This window comes from Tachypleus tridentatus, chromosome 5 (assembly GCF_004210375.1).
Source record: "Tachypleus tridentatus isolate NWPU-2018 chromosome 5, ASM421037v1, whole genome shotgun sequence".
NCBI classification, from domain to species: Eukaryota; Metazoa; Arthropoda; class Merostomata; order Xiphosura; family Limulidae; genus Tachypleus; species Tachypleus tridentatus.
The window spans coordinates 8,392,358-8,416,763 of record NC_134829.1 but is presented as its reverse complement, the minus strand read 5'-3'; the positions used below and the strand labels follow the sequence as shown (position 1 = coordinate 8,416,763).

At 32.4% G+C, this 24,406-nt stretch overlaps 1 protein-coding gene across 1 annotated transcript; it reads left to right on the top strand.

Moving 5' to 3' along the window:
- The first annotated feature begins 4,260 nt into the window (after nt 1-4,260).
- LOC143251266 (uncharacterized) lies at nt 4,261-18,133 on the top strand. Its single transcript, XM_076502706.1, has 4 exons — nt 4,261-4,284; nt 4,949-5,153; nt 7,544-7,589; nt 15,938-18,133. Exons 1-4 carry the CDS (start codon nt 4,261-4,263, stop codon nt 16,758-16,760), a joined length of 1,098 nt encoding a protein of 365 aa, XP_076358821.1. The 3' UTR covers nt 16,761-18,133.
- Nucleotides 18,134-24,406: the final 6,273 nt, after the last annotated feature.

Here is a 24,406-nt window from a genome sequence, read left to right as displayed (position 1 = left end):
ACCTTTAATTAATTACACACCTGTATCAAACTGGACTTACTCATATAGAATCTTGTATTCATTGCATACCTGTATCAAACTGGAATTAGTAATATAGAACCTTTTATTTATTGCACACCTGTATCAAACTGGACTTACTAATAGAGAAACTTTTATTCATTACATACCTATATCAAACTGGAACTACTAATATAGAACGTTTCATTCATTACACAACTGTATCGAACTGGAAATACTAATATAGAACCTTTTATTTATTGCACACCTGTATCAAACTGGACTTACTAATAGAGAAACTTTTATTCATTACACACCTGTATCAAACTGGATTTACTAATATAGAACCTTTTATTCATTGCACACCTTTATCAAACTTGACTTACTAATAGAGAAACTTTTATTCATTACATACCTGTATCAAACTGGATTTACTAATATAAAACCTTTCATTAATTACATACCTGTATCAAACTGGAACTACTAATATAGAACTTTTCATTCATTACACAACTGCATCGAGCTGGACTTACTAATATCGAACCTTTTATTAATTACACACCTGTATCAAACTGGACTTACTAATATAGAACCTTTTATTCATTGCATACCTGTATCAAACTGGATTTAGTAATATAGAACGTTTTATTCATTACACACCTGTATCAAACTGGATTTACTAATATAGAACCTTTCATTCATTACACAACTGTATCGAACTGGACTTACTAATATAGAACCTTTTATTCATTACATACTTGTATCAAACTGGATTTACTAATATAAAACCTTTCATTAATTACACACCTGTATCAAACTGGACTTACTAATATAGAACCTTTTATTCATTGCACACCTGTATCAAACTTGACTTACTAATAGATAATCTTTTCTTCATTACAGACCTGTATCAAACTGGATTTACTAATATAGAACCTTTTATTAATTACACACCTGTATCAAACTGGACTTACTCATATAGAATCTTGTATTCATTGCGTACCTGTATCAAACTGGATTTACTAATATAGAAGCTTTCATTCATTACACAACTGTATCGAACTAGACTTACTAATATAGAACCTTTCATTCATTACACAACTGTATCGAACTAGACTTACTAATATAGAACCTTTCATTCATTACACAACTGTATCGAACTGGACTTACTAATATAGAACCTTTCATTCATTACACAACTGTATCGAACTGGAACTACTAATATAGAACCTTTCATTCATTACACAACTGTATCGAACTGGAACAACTAATATAGAAACTTTCATTCATTACACAACTGTATCGAACTGGAAATACTAATATAGAACCTTTTATTCATTGCACACCTTTATCAAACTTGACTTACTAATAGAGAAACTTTTATTCATTGCATACCTGTATCAAACTGGATTTAGTAATATAGAACGTTTCATTCATTACACAACTGCATCGAACTGGACTTACTAATATCGAACCTTTTATTCATTGCACACCTGTATCAAACTGGACTTACTAATATAGAACCTTTTATTCATTGCACACCTGTATCAAATTTGACTTACTAATAGAGAAACTTTTATTCATTACACACCTGTATCAAACTGGATTTACTAATATAGAACCTTTCATTCATTACACAATTGTATCGAACTGGAACTACTAATATAGAACGTTTCATTCATTACACAACTGCATCGAACTGGACTTACTAATATCGAACCTTTTATTAATTACACATTTGTATCAAACTGGACTTACTAATATAAAACCTTTTATTCATTGCACACCTGTATCAAACTGGATTTACTAATATGAAACCTTTCATTAATTACACACCTGTATCAAACTGGAACTACTAATATAGAACGTTTCATTCATTACACAACTGCATCGAACTGGACTTACTAATATCGAACCTTTTATTAATTACACATTTGTATCAAACTGGACTTACTAATATAAAACCTTTTATTCATTGCACACCTGTATCAAACTGGACTTACTAATAGAGAAACTTTTATTCATTACATACCTATATCAAACTGGATTTACTAATATAAAACCTTTCATTTATTACACACCTGTATCAAACTGGAACTACTAATATAGAACGTTTCATTTATTACACAACTGCATCGAACTGGACTTACTAATATAGAACCTTTTATTCATTGCACACCTGTATCAAACTGGACTTACTAATAGAGAAACTTTTATTCATTACACACCTGTATCAAACTGGATTTACTAATATAGAACCTTTCATTCATTACACAACTGTATCGAACTGGACTTACTAATATAGAACCTTTTATTCATTACACACCTGTATCAAACTGGATTTACTAATATAAATTCTTTCATTAATTACATACCTGTATCAAACTGGAACTACTAATATAGAACCTTTTATTCATTGCACACCTTTATCGAACTTGACTTACTAATAGAGAAACTTTTATTCATTACATACCTGTATCAAACTGGATTTACTAATATAAAACCTTTCATTAATTACACACCTGTATCAAACTGTAACTACTAATATAGAACGTTTCATTTATTACACAACTGCATCGAACTGGACTTACTAATATAGAACCTTTTATTCATTACACACCTGTATCAAACTGGACTTACTAATATATAAACTTGTATTCATTACACTCCTGTATCAAACTGGACTTACTAATAGAGAAACTTTTTTTCATTACACACCTGTATCAAACTGGATTTACTAATATAGAACCTTTTATTCGTTACATACCTGTATCAAACTGGGCTTACTAATAGAGAAACTTTCATTTATTACTTTTAAATCATTGAAATTAGTCATACAGACTGAGAAATGTTGCGGTCAGACCATAAGGAACAATATGTATTTCTTCTCCAATTGTACAAGGAAACTACTTGAAATAATTCTGTTTCACCTTTATCATATCATCGCTGGTGTGTTATTACTTTAGTAATCAATTCAAATGTAATATATATTTTTATGTCTTAATGAGGTATTAGTAACTCACTACCAGGGCGTGAATGTTTATAGGATGTGGCTGTATCGAATGTCATGTATTAATTGCTGTGAAAAATGCCGTGAAATTTTTAATTTCTGGTTATCATTACAACATATTTGTTATTCGGCGGTAAACAATAATTCATCAACAGGATTTCAGATTTTTAATTTGTGGCTAGTGTGCCAAGATTCTTTAACGGCAGTTCCCTGTTTGTTGATATGTCTTGCCTGAGTGGACTTCTTCTTTAATTAGTTAACTACTTTTGTAATAATCCTATAATAACAAATACAGTCAACACGTAACGTATAGATATTTTCTAATGCATCATGCTAGTCCGGGGCGAAGGAATATTGTTTAATCTTTGAGCAATTCTAACGAAATGATTAACCCACATCAAAACAACTGCCAGATAGACAAAATGTCTGCTGTCTTCCCTATCACAAATAGTTTAGGCAGCAACACACTGGTACACATCATTTTCAAAACTCTTGTAACGTACTAACAGCTTAAAATTCAACGTTTATATTTTTCGTATCACTATATTCGAAACCAGCTCTGAAATCAATAGCTCTACGCAAGGCTCGCCAACACTTTTTACCGATATAACGTGTTTTATTTTTAACAATAAATGTCCGATTATTTCGACTCGTCCCTGCACTATAAACTTTAATTTCAAAACGGATCAGACACATCTCAACCTTAACATTAATAACTCAAACTCAGGTTCTAAACCTTAATACTAAATATAATAGTTATCTCATTGTTAACTTTTGATGAAAAAAACAACAGAAAATTTATAAAATAACTGACTGCTCACCAACTGTATAAAAATCCGCCTTAAAAACAAAATGAAAAGCATAACGATGGTGCTATGTTGGAAGTATTTACATGTTACACGCATTTCTCTCTTCCGTCAAAAACGTAATGTTCTTTTCCAATATCATTACAGTTACTGAGGAGACATGAATCCGTCACAGCACTGTGATGTGTTAGATTTTAGGGTTATTCTAGAGCTAATATTTTATATTTTAATTATTTTAATAGTTTAACCTAATGTATAAAACTACATTTTAAAGATAGCAGTATGACTGATCTAGATGAACCTGATGTAATAAACTACATTTTAGACAAGAGTGTTACTGATAAAGATTAACCTGATATATACAATACATTTTAACTATATCAGTATTAATGATCTAGAGATTCTAGATTAACCGGCTGTATAAATCTACATTTTAAAGATAGCAGTATGACTGATCTAGATGAACCTGATGTAATAAACTACATTTTAAGATAGCAGTATTAAAGATCTAGATTAAGCGAGTGTATAAAACTATACTTTAAAGAGAACAGTATTGCTGATCTAGATTAGCCTGATGTACAAAACTACATTTTAAAAATAGTAGTGTTAATGATCTTGATTTACTGGGTGTATGAAACTACATTTCAAAGACAACAGTATTGGTGATCTAGGTGAACCGCATGTATAAAACTATATTTTAAAGACAACAGCATTACTGATGTAAGTTTACCTAGTGTACAAAACTACACTTTAATGATAGCAGTATTAATGATCATGATTAACCGGGTGTATAAAACTACATTTTAAAGACAAGAGTATTACTGATAAAGATTAACCTTAATTATATAACTATATTTCAAAAGCAACAGTATTACTGATTAAGATTAATCTGATGTATAAAAATACATTTTAACGATAGCTATGTTAATGATCTAGATTAACCTGATGTATAAAACTGCATATCAAAATATTGTGTTGCTTTTTGTTGACTGTAAAATTCAATATTACATAATTCTTTTTATATTTCTGTTCGGGATAAACTTATGTCGTGGTATTCATTATAAGTGTATTACATTAGATGTCTGTTTATTGATATTATTTCTATATCTTAACTATTAACATTATTGTTCGATAGATAACAATTCCGTTGGCCCAGATAAATCCCATTATTCAAGATCGAAAATTTTTTAGACTTGCTGATATTGGGATAGCATTGAACTTTACTCTCGACCCCATCGTGTACGTTCTGTCGAGAAAACCTCACAGAAAGGGTCTCCGATCACTGCTGAAACCCATGTGCAGGTTTTGTTGGCCTCAGAGTGAAAGGTCATCTTCTGAAGGTATGTATATCAGGGTCAATATCATGAACCTTCCAATGTATTGCTTCTGTCTCCTGTAAGGGTTGGAAACGTTTAAGGACGGACTATATAAAAAGCCACTACAACCAGGATGAAAAATAAAAATATGACAGAATAAACCGTTATTGGAACTAGAAGACAACTTTTTTCATTTTGTTTTTTAAACAATTAGTAAATTTGTACCAGGCAGAACTAGGTAGAAATGTCAGTAAAGAATACAATATAAATCTCAACTTTCATTCATTTCAGTAAACATCAAAGGAATTAATGAAAAGAAAAGATAGCCTAATTCACTGGAGAATAACACTTTGTTCCAAAATTGAACCACTCTCAAAATTAGTAACAATAATTAATAATATCCAATTATAACTTTATCAAACTTGTTTAAACCGTTTATCACCATAAATCTACATAATCTTTAAAACATTAATATCTCCTCGTTACTGCTAGGGAAAGTTGATTTGTTTGTAGTTAATAACAAAGCTAAACAATGAGCTATTTATGCTCTGTACAATATGCTTACTGAAACCCAGTTTCTAATGTTATGTTCTCAAACATACTATTATGCTACCGTGAGAGGACATCGAGGAAAACTTGTGTCAGTTTCATAATACTCATGTAAGTATATCTATTTAAGGTCAACATCCTATACATAAAAGGTGAGTTGAACTAAACTTTATATATGTAAAAACGGTTCGTTTGGGTTGAGAAACATTTTTACGTAGAGGAACGAACAACGTTTCAACCTTCTTCGGTCATCGTCACGTTCACAAACCGAAGAAGGTCGAAATGCTGTTCGCTCCTCTACGTAACAAATTTTCTCAACCCAAACGAGCCGTTTTTACATATATATTGTTCTCTACAAGTGGGTTTTCTCGACATCACTGAACTAAACTTTATATGGAATAATAAACAAACGATAACTAAGTAAAACTAGAAATCACTAATTCACAATTTGATATACTGAAAACCTGCCTATGTACTGCTACTGCCTTCTGTAAAGTGATGAAATGTTTGATATATTAAAACCTGCCTATGTACTGCTAGTGCCTTCTGTAAGGTAAGGAAGTGTTTGATATATTAAATCCTGCCTATTTACTGCTACTGCCTTCTGTAAGGTAAGGAAATTGATTTATTTGAACCTTCCTATGTACTGCTACTGAATTCCGTAATGTAATGAAATATTTGATGTATAAAAAACTGCCTATTTACTGCTTCTGCCTTTAGCCAAATTTATATATTTTTTTACATTTTGGTATGGTTTTCTTTATAATTCTTCTGCCTTCTGTAAGCTTTTTAAATATTTAATTTTAAGAGTTATTTCTAATAAAATAATCAATTCTATACATGCCCTTAGTTGTTCAACTAATTACGGCTTTATCGTCTCATGTAAAAATATTTAATCAGTTATTATCTCTTAAGTTGACTACTTAACAACGCATGTTGATGAATGAATAGTGTTTATTTCATAAACTCTAACTGTATTACTTATTTGTTTCAAATTTTACATTTTATAATAGTTTTCAATTTATTCTAAGGCTCTTTTTCATGAAAAACTGACCGCTCTAGGCGTTCCAAATCTTGAAATATTAAGCGACAGAAGGCGCTGATTGGTAGAAATAACCTTCTTAGTTGTACTATTCAGAATCGTTTTTCAGGTTTGAAATCCATAAAGTACGAAAAGAGAGAGATACATCTGTATATAGCAGTAATGGTTTCAGCGTTTCCATCTTCTTCAAAACTAATATCATACATTTGGTTTTCTTCTAATATAATTTGATTTTGACTTCTCTAGGCATTTATCATTTCATTAATCTTCTTTCTCCATCATTTCTTCGCTTCCAGTTAATAGGATTTGATTTATTCTAACATGAATCCAAAGGTAAGCAACATCTAAAAATGCCACAGGTGAACCTTTCTTTCTACGTTTATGTTACTGGCATTTTACAGATTTTACTTATGAGACTATTCAATCAGAAAATAAAAGTTTTTATATATTGAATAATCAGTGATGTCGAGAAATACAAAGGAGCCATTTTTACATATATATATTGTATAATTATATTATGGTTAAGTAATACGTTTTTCGGCTCCGACGTTTTTTGTTTTTTTTTTAGATTTAGGACGGTTTCTTGCGACCGAGAGTCGTATAACGTCATCATTAAGTTAGGATACAGTTCAGAACTAGTGGTGAGCTTTGTCTTTCCTCTAGTATATCATTTTAAATTAGGAACGACTAGCGCAGTTAGTGTCAATGAAGGTTTGCGTAAAACCTAACAAGCAATTCCTGATTCATTTTCAAATATAATAAAATAAAAGTTTTGATCACTACTACAATCTTTTGACTTTGTTTTATTATCCATTTTGTATAGTGTCAGCTACACCCTACAAACCTATCTTCGAGTCCTGTACTCCAGCGTAAGTGAATCATTTCATTTTACTAATTTTGCTTTCTTGTTTAATAAAAGTTTGTGATCAGCCGCCAATAAATATTGCAAATTGACCAAGAATTAGAATAATAAACGCTGTAAACTAACTAATGTATTTATTCATAGACTATATAAGATGACCAATGCAAATACAAATATATATTGTTATCTTGTAAATGTAGTTACCAACAAGTATTATAAAATAATCAAGTAAGTACTAATAAATACTGTAAAATATTCAAGTTATTACTAATAAATACTGTTAAAACGGACAAATTTGCACATTTTCATTTGTATAAGGTCTCAATAAAACAACATATGAATCAAGATTTACATGTATTTATATAAAAATGAACAAAAATGTTTAGAAGTGAGTGGTTGACCCGGCATGGCCAAGCGTGTTAAGACGTGCGACTCGTAATCTGAGGATCGCAGATTCGCATCCCCGTCGCGCCAAACATGCTCGCTCTTTCACCATGGTGGCGTTATAATGTAACAATCAATCCCACTATTCGTTGGTAAAAGTGTAGCCCAAGAGTTGGAAGTAGTGGTGATGACTAGCTGCCTTCCCTCTAGTCTCACACTGCAAAATTAGGGACTGCTAGCACAGATAGCCCTCGAGTAGCTTTGTGCGAATTTCAAAAACAAACAAGAAGTGAGAAGTTTTTCGAGATTTGCGACTGTAATGTAAATCACTTTCACGTATATTAGCCCCCAAATATAGCCTCGTATCATGTTTTTGTTATACGCTTGTAAGTCACAAAAGCAAAGTTTGAAGAGAAAAATAGGTCTTTTCCATTTACTTTAGGCATAAGCATTTGGAAAATAACACTTTCTGTCCAGGAACAAGAAAAAGTAAAAATTTTGTTACATACTGTAATCAAGTAATTACTAACAAATACTGTAAAATAATGAACTACTTACTAATAAATACTGTAAAACAATCAAGTGTTTACTGATAAGTCTTTTAAAGTAAAATGTTGATCAGCTTGTTTTCGATCATTCAGTTCAGTATATGAATGTGACGTTTGGAAACAGAAAACTAATTAAACATACACTGATTCCTGAATAAATTATTAATAAGCTCATTATTTCAATCTAACCAAACTCGATTTTTATACATGTTTGTTTTTTAAGAATATTATAATCAATAAGGGGATGCCCATCACTACGTCAAACTTCCTTCCTGTAACAACAGTATATATAATCATTAAGGGCTTGACCATCACTACGTGAAATTTCCTTGCGGTAAAAACAGTATATATAATCAATAAGGGGATGCCCATCACTACGTCAAACTTCCTTCCTGTAACAACAGGATGTATAATCAAGGGGATGCCCATCACTACGTCAAACTTCCTTCCTGTAACAACAGTATATATAATCATTAAGGGCTTGACCATCACTACGTGAAATTTCCTTGCTGTAAAAACAGTATATATAATCAATAAGGGGATGTCCATCACTACGTCAAACTTCCTTCCTGTAACAACAGTATATATAATCAAGGAGATGCCCATCACTACGTCAAACATCCTTCCTGTAACAACAGTATATATAATCAAGGAGATGCCCATCACTACGTCAAACATCCTTACTGCAAAAACAGTATATATAATCATTAAGAGAATGCTCATCATTATATCAAACTTCCTTCCTGTAACAACAGTATATATAATCATTAAGGGGATGCCCATCACTACGTCAGACTTCCTTCCTCTAACAACAGTATATATAAAAATTAAGGACTTCACCATAACTACAAAAAACTCCCAACCTGTCACAACAATATATATAATCATTAGGGCATGCCCATCACTTCGTCAAACTTCCTTCCCGTAAAAACAGTATATATAATAATTAAGGGCATGCCCATCACTGCGTCAAACTTACTTCCCATAACAACAATATATACAATAATTAAGAGCATGCTCATCACTACCTCAAACTTCCTTCTTGCAACAACAATATATATAATCATTAAGAGCCCATCACTACGTCAAACTTCTTTAACGTAACAACAGTATATATAATCATTAAGAGCCCATCACTACGTCAAACGTCTTTAACGTAAAAACAGTATATATAATCATTAAGAGCCCATCACTACGTCAAACTTCTTTAACGTAACAACAGTATATATAATCATTAAGAGCCCATCACTACGTCAAACGTCTTTAACGTAAAAACAGTATATATAATCATTAAGAGCCCATCACTACGTCAAACTTCTTTAACGTAACAACAGTATACATAATCATTAAGAGCATGCCCATCACTACGTCAAATTTCTTTAACGTAACAACAGTATATATAATCATTAAGAGCATGCCCATCACTACGTCAAATTTCTTTAACGTAACAACGGTATATATAATCATTAAGAGCCCATCACTACGTCAAACTTCTTTAACGTAACAACAGTATATATAATCATTAAGAGCCCATCACTACGTCAAACTTCTTTAACGTAACAACAGTATATATAATCATTAAGAGCCCATCACTACGTCAAACGTCTTTAACGTAAAAACAGTATATATAATCATTAAGAGCCCATCACTACGTCAAACTTCTTTAACGTAACAACAGTATATATAATCATTAAGAGCATGCCCATCACTACGTCAAATTTCTTTAACGTAACAACAGTATATATAATCATTAAGAGCATGCCCATCACTACGTCAAATTTCTTTAACGTAACAACAGTATATATAATCATTAAGAGCCCATCACTACGTCAAACTTCTTTAACGTAACAACAGTATATATAATCATTAAGAGCCCATCACTACGTCAAACTTCTTTAACGTAACAACAGTATATATAATCATTAAGAGCCCATCACTACGTCAAACTTCTTTAACGTAACAACAGTATATATAATCATTAAGAGCATGCCCATCACTACGTCAAACTTCTTTAACGTAACAACAGTATATATAATCACTAAGAGCCCATCACTACGTCAAACGTCTTTAACGTAACAACAGTATATATAATCATTAAGAGCATGCCCATCACCACGTCAAACTTCTTTAACGTAACAACAGTACATATAATCACTAAGAGCCCATCACTACGTCAAACTTCCTTCCGGTAAAAACAGTATAAATATTCATTAAGGGAATGCCCATCATTCCGTCAAACTTCTTTCTTGTAAAAACAATATATATAATAATTAAAACTTCTTTCCTGTAACAACAATATACATAATCATAAAGAGCATGCCCATCATTCCGTCAAACTTCCTTCCTGTAACAACAGTATATTTCATCATTAAGGGGATGCCCATCACTACGTCACACTTTCTTCTTGTAAGAACAATATATCTAATCATTAAGTGCATGCCCATCACTTCGTCAAACTTCCTTCCTGTAACATCGTATATATATATTTATTAAGGGAGTGCCCATTACTACGTCAAACTTCCCTCCCTTAAGAACAGTGTGTATAATCATTAAGGCCATGACCATCACTACGTCAAACATCTTTCCCGTAACAACAATATATATAATTTCAAACGGCATGCACTTCTCTCTCTGTCAAACTTATTTCCTGTGACAACAGTTTATATAATCATTAAGGGCATGCACATCACTACGTCAAACGTCCTTCTTGTAATAACAGTGTATATAATCATTAAAGGGATGATCATCACTACATCTGACTTTCTTCCTGTAATAACAGTATATATATTCATTAGGGGTATGCCCATCACTACGTCAAGCTTCCTTCCTTTAACAACAGTATATATGATCATTAAGGGCTTGTCCATAACTACAACAAACTTCCTCTCTGTAACAACAGTATATATAATTATTAAGGGGATGCCCATCACCACGTCAAACTTCCTTCCTGTAACGACAGTATATATAATCATTAAGGGCATCCCATCACAACGTCAATCTTTCTTCCTTAACAACAGTATATATAATCATTAAGGGGGTGCCCATCACTTTGTCAAACTTCCATCCTGTGCCCCCCGCTAGTACAGCGGTATGTCTCCGGATTTACAACGCTAAAATTAGGGGTTCGATTCCCCTCGGTGGGCTGAGCAGATAGCCTGATGTGGCTTTGCTATAAGAAAAACACAAAAAACACTCCTTCCTGTAACAACAGTATATATAATCATTAAGGGGATGCCCATCACAACGTCAAACTTCCTTCCCGTTACAACAGTATATATAATCATTAAGGGGATGCCCATCACAACGTCAAACTTCCTTCCCGTTACAACAGTATATATAATCATTAAGGGGATGCCCATCACTACGTCAAACTTCCTTCCTGTAACAACAATATGTATAATTTCAAAATCTTCTTCATTGAAATATTTTCCTCCGACATTGCTGCTTCTTAATAATGAAGTCAGGTCAGCAATCTTATTTTACGAAGAAAACAATGACACCATACGCTTAATAATAGCATAATTATTTGTATTTTAAAATGTAAATATAAACATTACAGTAATTGTTATTGTTTGAAATATGTGAAAATTTAAAGTTGAGTTTGGATATATTTTTTAAACTGATTTATGGAAGGAAGATGGGATAACATTTGCTTCCTTTATATGTTTCTCACCTTGTAGAACGAGGAGTTGGATAAATGACTAAAGGAATATGTTGGTATCTAACGGCTACATGGGACGTTAGTTTAAACGGAGCTCTGGGTCGACTTTATCTTCTGTTAAACTAACCACTTGATTTCAATTTGCCTACATATTTCTATACTAAAATAAATTAATTTTGGTTTGGGTAACCTGTCCGTCTGGATTCTGCTTTGTTGCAATTTACATCTGGTGTCTCTATTATTTTATATTTCCAAAATTTTAACATCTGGTGCTCACTGGGGTCCTGAGATTTTAAAACTGTTTTTATATCTGATCTGTACGAAATGTATTCCCAAAATGCACTCTTCTTCCGTATCATTTATCTACATATTATGTAAAGGCGGCTTACCATTTTCTTTCGCTGATACCTACCATCATTTGCAGGTCACATCGAATCATTTCCTTGTAGAAGGCAGTGGTTCGGCTTTCATTATTATATCAGTTTGAACAACAGTAGCTGTATAAACATTGGTGATCAACCTGTTAAAAGAATGGTAGTTGTATAATCATTGTAGCTAAATATGTTAAAACAATGGTAACTGTACAAACATTGTTGATCAACCTGTTAAAACGATGTTAAATGTACAATCATGTTCATAGATATGCTAACACACTTTTCCATCAATGAATATATAGAATTCATATTTATCTCAAGAGCAAATGGTGTGTTATCATTCTCAGGATCTCATCTTCTTATTCATTACCACCAGGCGAGTCTTGAGAATCTCAGATATGTTGTCCGTCTTTTCCCACACTTAAAAATGTTTGATTCTCTCACCCATTGAGAGTAGTTTTTATTTCCTAAAGATGTTGGTTTTCAGATCTCAGTAGCGTGCTTTTTTTAATTGTAATTGGAACATCTTCTACCTCATGGTTTATTTCTTCCATTTGAGTTCACGGTTGTCAAATCAATGCATTGTGCTTTAAAACCACTGCCATAGAACTAATGTTTCCTCACCATCTGATCTAAACAAGTCAGTAATCCTGGATAGTGCTTTTAGTAGTTTATCTGTGGATTTAATATATTATAGCTTAATCGGCAACTGAAAATTTTTTTTTTTTTAAATATGTATATCACTTTGCTCTAGTTTCTTTTGCCGACTCTATCATCTACAAGTTGACCTTATGACAACTAATCCATCATTTCATTTGAAATATCTGGATATGAATATCTGGTCTGTTCTTCTTCTTCTCTTTGTCTAAACATTGCTTTAAGAACTTTCTTTAAACGTAACATTTAAATTTGTTTCATCAAACAGCCATTAATGTCTTGTACGTGGTAGCAGTTGAAAGTTGCTTAACAATGTTACAGGAAACAGTAGGTTTAAAATATGACGAATAGTTTGCTGTCCACTACTAAATCCATTAACTTCTGAAATTATTTAAAGTTGTGCTGGTATCCTTTCCATCATTTTTTGTTGATTATTTGACTTGACGATGTTGTTCAACTGATGTACTAAAAATCTGTAATTCGATAAATGAAATGGTATAGTTTAATTAGTCGAGGAAAACCCTATCACCATTGATGGCTAGTAGTCGTGGTAACAGATATATACAAAGTGAGTTTGGTTTAAATTTCGCGCATAGCTACACGAGAGTCAAATATAAGTTAGCACTGAAATGCTAGAGAGAAGACAATATTTATTCTCACCCATCGCCAACTCTTTGGTTACCATATGAGTTCTCCGATTTCATAACAAATGATGTTTGAATTGAAATTATAAGACTTTGTTAATTCAGTTTCCAGATGTATAATACTGGCGTCGCTTGATTACCTTGTTTACTTCACCTACGTTTTCTTTTTGAACTTCTTGGTTTACTATATTGATCTTTTTCTTGTCTTTTATGTTTCCTTGTTCACTACACTGACATTTTCTTTGACTTTCTTATTTAGTATTGTTTTTACTTCGATTATACTACATCACTTTCGTTTTTAATTTCCTCGTTTACCAAATCAGTATCGTTTTTTTATTTCTGTTTATACTACATCAAATTTTATTTAATTTCCATCTATATTACATCAGTTTTGCTTTTTTCATTTCTTTCTTTAGTACGTCCACACTGTTTTTATTTTTGCTTATACTACATCAGTTTGTTTTTAATTTCCTTGTATACTACACAGTATCGTCTTTCATTTTCTTGCTACTACATCAGTATTAGTTTTTGGGTTTTTTTAATACAAAATTAGTTTTGCTTTTTAATTTCCTTTTATACTACACTAATGCTTCTTTTATTTTCGTTTATGCTACAACAGTTTTGTTTTTAATTTTTTTCTTTACTATATCAGTATCGTTCTTTTTTATTTCTATTTATTCTACATCAGTTCGTTTATAATTTCCTTGTTTACTAAATTATTATTGTTTCTCATTTCCTTTTATACTCACATTACTTTTGTTTTTGATTTCTTGTTTACTATATCAGTATCGTTTTTTATTTCCGTTTATACTACATCAGTTTTGATTTTAATTTCCTTGTTTACTAAATCAATAGTTATTTTTCTTTTACACAACATCAATTTTGTTTTTAAATTTTCTTGTTAACCACATCAGTATCGATTTTTTTATTTCCGTTTATACCACTTCGGTTTAGTTTTTAATTTCCTTGTTTAGTTTATCGTTATCGTTTTTATTTCCGTTTATATAAACGTTTATTTCGTTTATTTTCCTTGTTTATAACATTATTATTATTATTATTGTTCCCGTCTATGGATTTACAACACTAAAAGCAGGGATTCGATTCCCCTACATTTTTATTGTTTGCTATTTCCATGTGCAGTAAATCAGTATTTTTTAACTTCCTTGTTTACTACATTATTATTGTTTCTTATTTCCATGTACTGTAAATCAGTATTTTTTAACTTCCTTCTTTACTACATTATTATTGTTTCTTATTTCCATGTACTGTAAATCAGTATTTTTAACTTCCTTGATTACTACATTATCATTGTTTACTACAGTATTATTGTTTTTTATTTCTTTCTTTACTACATTGATATTGTTTCTTATTTCTTTCTTTACTACATTGATATTGTTTTCTACATTGATATTGTTTCTTATTTCTTTGTTTACTACATTATTATTGTTTTCTACATTGAAATTGTTTCTTATTTCTTTGTTTACTACATTATTATTGTAATGGATATTGTTTCTTATTTCTTTGTTTACTACATTATTATTGTAATGGATATTGTTTCTTATTGCTTTCTTTACTAGATTGCTATATATTTTATTACGTCTTTTATGGTTTCCTCGATCTTGATTTCGATCAAATTAATTATTGATTGTAAAATCTTCTGTAAATCTTATATGATTGCAAATGTTCTTTCTTCTTTTACTTTTCTTCACTTATTCTTGAGTTTTTTCATTTATATTTCTCTTTTCTAATTTTGTTTCTTTCTTCTTGACCTTCTTTGCAGCATTTCCTCATTTCCATATCACTCCTTAATCTCGCTTGATGCACGTGTTGTGATGTTTACTTACAGCCTGGATTCATATTTACAAAATAATCCTACTCTTGGCAATGTAATGGATTCTGTGGATAGGCGGATATTATTTGAATATTCGTTAAAGATATAACGTAAAGACATTCTATTTCAGAATAACAAAAACTTAATTTTTTCCACTTAATTCAGCGTCCTCATAATTTCCTTTTATAAATATACACATACGCCTATAGGTGACTCGAAGATTTTCAAAGTAATTTTACTGTTTTCATTTATTTAGACCCCAGCAAGATCTTCCGGCAACAGAATCGGAACAAAAGTTCGGTCAAGGTTTAAATCCTAATGATGTACAGCCACAATCCTCCTCAATCCAGCACTTCCACTGTCAATGTTCAGCATCTTCTGATGAGGGGATGGATGTTAACGTGACAAGATGTAGATCTGGTCTTGAAGACCACATCATCCTTGAAATTAGGATACGTGCCACATCATGGGGCTCAGCAACTCCATCAGTGTATTTTCACAAGAACAAATGTCCACTCCACACCTGTGAAATTGATACAAAAACAGATGTATACACTAACGAGACAGCAGCGCCAACGTCGTCAAATTTTCTGAGAGCACATGACTCTTGTCACGTGGGAAATGAAGTGGTTTCCGAGGACCCCGAGAAAATACTTGTCCCACACATATCTATAGAGAATAGTCCCCCACACAGGTGTGGTACTCATGGAAAAGCCTCTCTAGGTATTGCGGAGGAAATACTCGTCCCACACGTCTTCACAAAGAACAGTCCTCCCCACAGGTGTGGTACTCATGATGCCTCTTTAAGTGGCGATCATATTTCCACTTGCTCTTTCCAAGGTATTTTTCCTGATGTTCATTTAAAGGTTGTAGGGAACACCAAGCCTATCCATGAAAGTACAAGAAAACAAAATGAAAGAACCTCTGCTGACAAGTTTTCGTGTGCACATAAAGAAGGATTACCAGTACCTTCACTATCACTTCCACCTCCTCCCAGAGGGCGTTCTTATAGTACTGGTGTGCGTCCTTACAGGCGAAACCTTGAACTGTGTACTTTAAGTCGACCTGCTGAAGTCTGAGTCCATGACTGATAAAAATTCATGTATAAATAATGTTCTCTTACCTTCAGAAATGTATAGAATCAAGGAAAAGAGTAGTGAACTTTGAACAAATAATGATTAGCGCTTGTATATTTGGAATGTCAAAATAAATTACCCAAACAACTTTTAACTTTGGAATATCTATATTATGGTTACTAAAGTTGAATGTAAGTTTGTAAGTGTTGAACCTAACTTTCAAATATCTCTAAAAGAGTAGTAATTTATAACCAATATAAAATACGACACATATGGAAATATAATGAAACTTTTTTCTTAACTTCTCATTAACGCTACGAAAAACACTTGTAGACTAGGAGTGACTTTAGCCTGTAAACTTAAAATGTGCGTGTAAATTATACAATACAAACATGCAACACTGGAATATATGCGTAACCTGTAATTTAGAATATAGATCAAATCGACTAGAAAAACATGTAAGAGCTTAGATAATTTCACAACACAACAAAATTAAAACATCAAATTAAGTTTAAAAAGTGCTCTCTCAGTTTTTGTTTCCAAAATTCCTGTGTATTTCCACACTACAGTAAATATCACTTGCAATAGTTTAATTGTGAAGTCATAATAGAAATTTGTACCTTTGTCTGTGATAGATTTTCAGTCTTCTTTTCTTACTCTATTTGATATCCCCATTTGTAGGCTTTAAATTCTCGATTTTTTAGTAATCTTATGTGTTGGTTTTATAAATTCACAACAATGGTCAAACATTTGCCTAGAGTAAGACACAATCAACACTAAGCACATATAACATTTTACCAGTAGAAAATAAGTCTTTTCAGATAAAAGAAATATATTTAAAACATGGTTTCAAATAAAGCTTTATATCATTTAAGGTAGTTATATACTGTGTCAGTTAATTTTATGTCTCAGGTTTTGTGTATACAAGTGTTTAATATACAAGTACAAAGGCAGTTGCTGCTAACAACATCGCATCTATTATGTATTTAAAACCACGTAAATCAATTTTAATCACAATATAACCGTAATTAAAGTTGGCCATGAACATTTACAGTGTTCTATGTGCTATATCTGAATAGGTTTAAGTGCAAAATACCTAGTCGATTTTACATTTACAGCGTTCTGTGTACTATATCTGAATAGGTTTAAGTACAAAACACCTAGTGATTTTACATTTACAGTGTTCTATGTACTATATCTGAATAGGTTTAAGTACAAAATACCTAGTCGATTTTACATTTACAGCGTTCTATGTACTATATCTGAATAGGTTTAAGTACAAAATGCCTAGTCGATTTTACATTTACAACGTTGCATGTACTATATCTGAATAGGTTTAAGTGCAAAATACCTAGTCAATTTTACTGTATGATTATGAAATAATAATGTTATGATTTCAGTGACATGAATAAAAGGGCAAGTTTAGATTTTTTTGTATAACCAACTTGAACTCACTTATTTTATTTATTATTAATGTTGAAATAGTATTAACTATTGAAAAGGAAGGTTTTGGGTGTTGTTTCAAAATATTTCTGCTTTGTATGGTGTCTTTTGCGCGAACGTTCTTTTAATTTTAAGCAAATTCATGAGCGTACCATATTATGAACAGTCTTGATTCATGATACAATGTCTACAAGACATATGCTTGAATATACGTTCTCTCTTCGGAAACACGTTAGAATACGGATAAGCTTTCCTAGAAATACGAATAACATTATTGTATAATTTCAAAAAGTCATAAGCTTCACCATAATACACGGGTAACAATACATTATACATAAAGCCTCCTACAAATGTGTAATTCCTGAATAAACATAACACTGAAAAACACAGTTACGCTAGGGTATAAACAAAAATCTATTAGTACATAAATTATTTTGGAATTATATTACAAGCATTGTAGTTTTAGCATATTGATAGATTCTACAAGAGAAAATTTAATGTTAACTGTACATAAACTTTACTAGAAAAGTGGATGAAAAGTGGAAATCTGTGTAAGTCTAGACTCTCCATACGTTCTCCTATAAATATGTGTATACTGTACGTAAATTGTAACCCTAGACTTTATGTAACCTCAACCTAAAAAGTAGGTACTGTACATAATCTATCCTAGAAACGGGTAACACTACACTGTTTGTAAACTCTCCCAGACTTTATGAAAACTCACCTAGAATGTGGAGTTCTAGAGTGGAAACATAACACACCCAAAATGTGTGTATCGATAGCTTTATGCTAACATTCCCCAAAAAGTGTGTAACACTAATCGTAAACATTCCAAGAAACATATATAATGTAGGACAGTACGTAAACTATCCTAGAGATATGGATAACTCTAAACTGTACATAAAATACGTTAGACAAAGATACTTTCTAAAAACTCAGAAAATACAAAAGTTCTATAACAACCCCTACTAACTCTGTAATACACAGAAAGATTGATAAAAACACACATGATGATAGAATATTAACAAACTCTATTAAAAATAAGTATAAACAACGGAAAACACTACTGAAGATTTTTATATTAATAAAATAAGCTAAATATTATAAGGCTAATGTGTTATTATCCCCACCAGTAAGCTACCAAAATAACTTACTATATTACAACGTTATTACCTCCACACACATACTGTCAAAATAACTTATCGTGTTACAGTGTTATTATCTCCACCAGTATACCACCAAAACACATTTAGTGTAACAGTGCTACTATCTCCACCATTATATTACCAAAATAATTCTCGAGTTACAATATTATTGTCTCCACCAGTATTATACCAAAATAACTTACCATGTTATAATGTTATTATCTTCATCAGTATTCTACCAAAATAAATTATCGTTTCACAACGCTATTATCTCTACCACTATATTACCAAAATAATTATCGTGTTAGAATGTTAATATCTCACTAGTATACTACCAAAATAACTTGCTATGTTACAGTGTTATTATCTCCACCAGTATTTTACCAAAACACTTTTTAGTGTAACAATGTTATTATCTCCACATTATATATCCAAAATAACTTATCGTGTTATAATGTTATTATCTGACAATACATTACCATTAGAATGTAATATCTTCACCAGTATTCCAACAAAATAATTTATAATGTTACAATGTTATTATCTCCACAAGGCTACTACCAAAATAACTTATAGTGTTACAATGTTAATATCTTCATAAGTATACGATCAAAATAACTTATAGTGTTACAATGTTATTATCTTCACCAGTATTCTACCAAAATAACTTACTATGTTATTATCTTTACCAGCATTCTACCAAAATGACTTATCGTGTTACAATGCTATTATCTTCAGAAGTATACTACCAAAATAACTCATAGTGTTACAATGTTATTAACTCCATCACTATATTACCAAAATAACTTAATGTGTTAAAATATTGTTATCTCTACCACTATATTACCAAACTGATGATAGTGTCAATATCTCCACTAGTATACTACCAAAATAATTTATTGTGTTACAATGTTAATATATCCACAATTATTCTATCAAAATAATTTACTATGTTACAATGTTATTATCTCCATGAGTATACTCCCAAAATAACTTAGAGTGTTATAACGTTATATTTGCACCAGTATTCTACCAAAATAACTTATGGCGTTACAATGTTATTACCTTTTCCACTATTCTACCAAAATAACGTATTATGTTACAATATTATGACCTTCTCCAGTATTCTAACAAAATAACTCATAGTGTTATAATGTTATTATCTTCACCAGTATGCTACAAAAAAACTTTGGATGTAACAATGGTATTATTTCCACGAGTATACTGCTAAAATATACTTTTAGAGTTACGATACTACGGAGCTATTATTTCTACGTATACTATCAAATTAAATTATAGTTTTACTAGGTTGACGTGTTATTACCTCTAGCAGAACTCTTCCCAAGTAGGTTTTACAATGATAATAACAGAACATCAATCTTTTAATAGATATTTTATTTTATTAAAGAAAAGTGTTACATAACGTTTAATATATATATCTAAGTTTGAAAGTACGAGACTGTATATAGAACAATATTAAAATTCCATGAGGTAAGATATATATTGTGTTAGAGAATTAAACGTTGCGAAAACTTTAACCAGTAGGTTTAGCGACCAAAGGTAACAAACTTTACGTCTTTTTCTCTTTTTGCATATTAACCCTTGGGGGGATGGGGGGTATATATCCCTCCTTCATTTTAGGTAGGGGGTATGATGCATACAATCATCCCCCCCTAGAGTTTGGTCTCTTGAATTATTTTATTGCATCACAGGCCTACAGATTGTGTGTTTCTTACCAATCGAATTACATAATTACGCCGAGATGTAGGCTTATTCAGTAGCCGAAATATACATCTTTAATATAGGCGTGCTTCTAAGCTTTTCGATCTAAACGATAGTTCGTAAGTATCAGTCAGTAGGCCTAAGTATACATACAAGTATCGTGGCAACAAGATTACTCTGTGACTGCATATTTACAACTTTCTGGTTCACGTAATCAGAGATTACCAACTTGCAAATTGAACAGTCCACATAAGTGGTTGCAAAAATCATCCCCCCCATCGGGTGTAAAAAAATCTACGCCCCTGCCTATAGGTTATTGTTGGTCTTCACATGTATCTAAAAATGACGAGTTTCCAGTATTTCCATTGTTACACTACGTAATTACTTTAAAACTATATGCCAACTTCAGTTTTTTATATGGATAAACTAAAAATTAAATAAATATGTCTGTTATCCTGCCAATTCGACCAAATATTAAAGTTTAGTTCAGTTAGAATATAAACACTCTTATGATTTTAAATATTAATCTTTTAGAAAAGAATAGGTTCATGTGAGAATCATTTTGAGTTGTTTTCATACTAAGACGTGAACATTTCTTCTCAGTAGTTACTGAAAGTGGAATAAAACTGAACCCTTAGAAAAGTCAAGCACTCTTCCTGGAGACAAGGTGAAAAGTCAAGCACTCTTCCTGGAGGTAAGGTGAAAAGTCAAACACTCTTCCTGGAGACAAGGTGAAAAGTCAAGCACTCTTCCTGAAGGTAAGGTGAAAAGTCAAGCACTCTTCCTGGAGACAAGGTGAAAAGTCAAGCACTCTTCCAGGAGACAAGGTGAAAAATCAAGCACTCTTCCAGGAGACAAGGTGAAAAGTCAAGCACTCTTCCTGGAGACAAGGTGAAAAGTCAAGCACTCTTCCTGGAGGTAAGGTGAAAAGTCAAACACTCTTCCTGGAGACAATGTGAAAAGTCAAGCACTCTTCCTGAAGGTAAGGTGAAAAGTCAAGCACTCTTCCTGGAGACAAGGTGAAAAGTCAAGCACTCTTCCAGGAGACAAGGTGAAAAATCAAGCACTCTTCCAGGAGACAAGGTGAAAAGTCAAGCACTCTTCCAGGAGTCAAGGTGAAAAATCAAGCACTCTTCCAGGAGACAAGGTGAAAAGTCAAGCACTCTTCCTGGAGGCAAGGTGAAAAGTCAAGCACTCTTCCAGGAGACAAGGTGAAAAATCAAGCACTCTTCCTGGAAGCAAGGTGAAAAGTCAAGCGCTCTTCCAGGAGACAAGGTGAAAAGTCAAGCACTCTTCCTGGAGGCAAGGTGAAAAATCAAGCACTCTTCCAGGAGACAAGGTGAAAAATCAAGCACTCTTCCAGGAGACAAGGTGAAAAGTCAAGCACTCTTCCAGGAGACAAGGTGAAAAATCAAGCACTCTTCCAGGAGACAAGGTGAAAAGTCAAGCACTCTTCCAGGAGACAAGGTGAAAAATCAAGCACTCTTCCAGGAGACAAGGTGAAAAGTCAAGCACTCTTCCTGGAGGCAAGGTGAAAAGTCAAGCACTCTTCCAGGAGACAAGGTGAAAAATCAAGCACTCTTCCTGGAAGCAAGGTGAAAAGTCAAGCGCTCTTCCAGGAGACAAGGTGAAAAGTCAAGCACTCTTCCTGGAGGCAAGGTGAAAAATCAAGCACTCTTCCAGGAGACAAGGTGAAAAATCAAGCACTCTTCCAGGAGACAAGGTGAAAAGTCAAGCACTCTTCCTGGAGACAAGGTGAAAAGTCAAGCACTCTTCCAGGAGACAAGGTGAAAAATCAAGCACTCTTCCAGGAGACAAGGTGAAAAGTCAAGCACTCTTCCAGGAGACAAGGTGAAAAATCAAGCACTCTTCCTGGAAGCAAGGTGAAAAGTCAAGCGCTCTTCCAGGAGACAAGGTGAAAAGTCAAGCACTCTTCCTGGAGGCAAGGTGAAAAATCAAGCACTCTTCCAGGAGACAAGGTGAAAAATCAAGCACTCTTCCTGGAAGCAAGGTGAAAAGTCAAGCGCTCTTCCAGGAGACAAGGTGAAAAGTCAAGCACTCTTCCTGGAGGCAAGGTGAAAAATCAAGCACTCTTCCAGGAGACAAGGTGAAAAGTCAAACACTCTTCCTGGAGGTAAGGTGAAAAGTCAAACACTCTTCCTGGAGGCAAGGTGAAAAATCAAGCACTCTTCCTGAAGGTAAGGTGAAAAGTCAAGCACTCTTCCTGGAGGTAAGGTGAAAAGTCAAACACTCTTCCTGGAAGCAAGATCAAAGATTCGATCCTTGATACACTGCCAATTCAATAAAGCCGTCAGAACACTGTTTCTGGTGTTTAGGGTTAAGAGTCAATTCCCAATCCACTTTCAAGTTACAAGCAATGTAGGATGTGGTGTAGGATTTTTTAAGAACGATAGTTTACTATCCACCTATCCATGATCTATGTCACACAACTTGACATATCTACTACAATACACTCCTAGAAATGTAGTACAAAGTTAGCTTTATAACACAGCCAGTCATGACTTTATAGTTACTAAACACTATGTCACAGCCACTCATGTTTTTAAGACTTAGGTACACACTACAAAACTTATTAATTACATTAATATAAAATCGCCTTGTGTGATCAGATTAATATTTACACTTGGTAATATTTGAACAATTTTAGTTCCGGCTCAATGGTTTCGACACAGTTACTTCAGATCAAATTTCACGCTGATTGGTGACTGATTTGAAAATAATTATATCGTTTCCACGCAAACACGTGATCTATGAATAAATTTAATAAACATGCTCACATTGCATTCTCAGACTCAAACACATATTCATTGGAAAAACGTAGCATTTTCCCATAAATTCGGTAGTTTTTATACACGTGCATGCGTTACGCTCTAAGTATAAGACTCATCTGTCAGATTATAACATTTAAACAAAACTAAACAGTATGATTAACGTTGCGACTCTAATAGATATTGAATTCTCACACATCGATATTTGAATAATGCTTGAAATTACATCTCCAAGTTTATTTGTGGCTAAGGTGAACATAATATTATCTTTGCTAACACACACTTGCTTTATAGTTACCCATATAAACCTTGTGATATTCTCAATTACACCAGAATTATTTATATAAGATTTAATATAAGAAATGAGAGTAGAAGCAGGGTGAACATAATATTATCTTTGCTAACACACACTTGCTTTATAGTTACCCATATAAACCTTGTGATATTCTCAATTACACCAAAATTATTTATATAACATTTAATATAAGAAATGAGAGTAGAAGCAGGGTGAACATAATATTATCTTTGCTAACACACACTTGCTTTATAG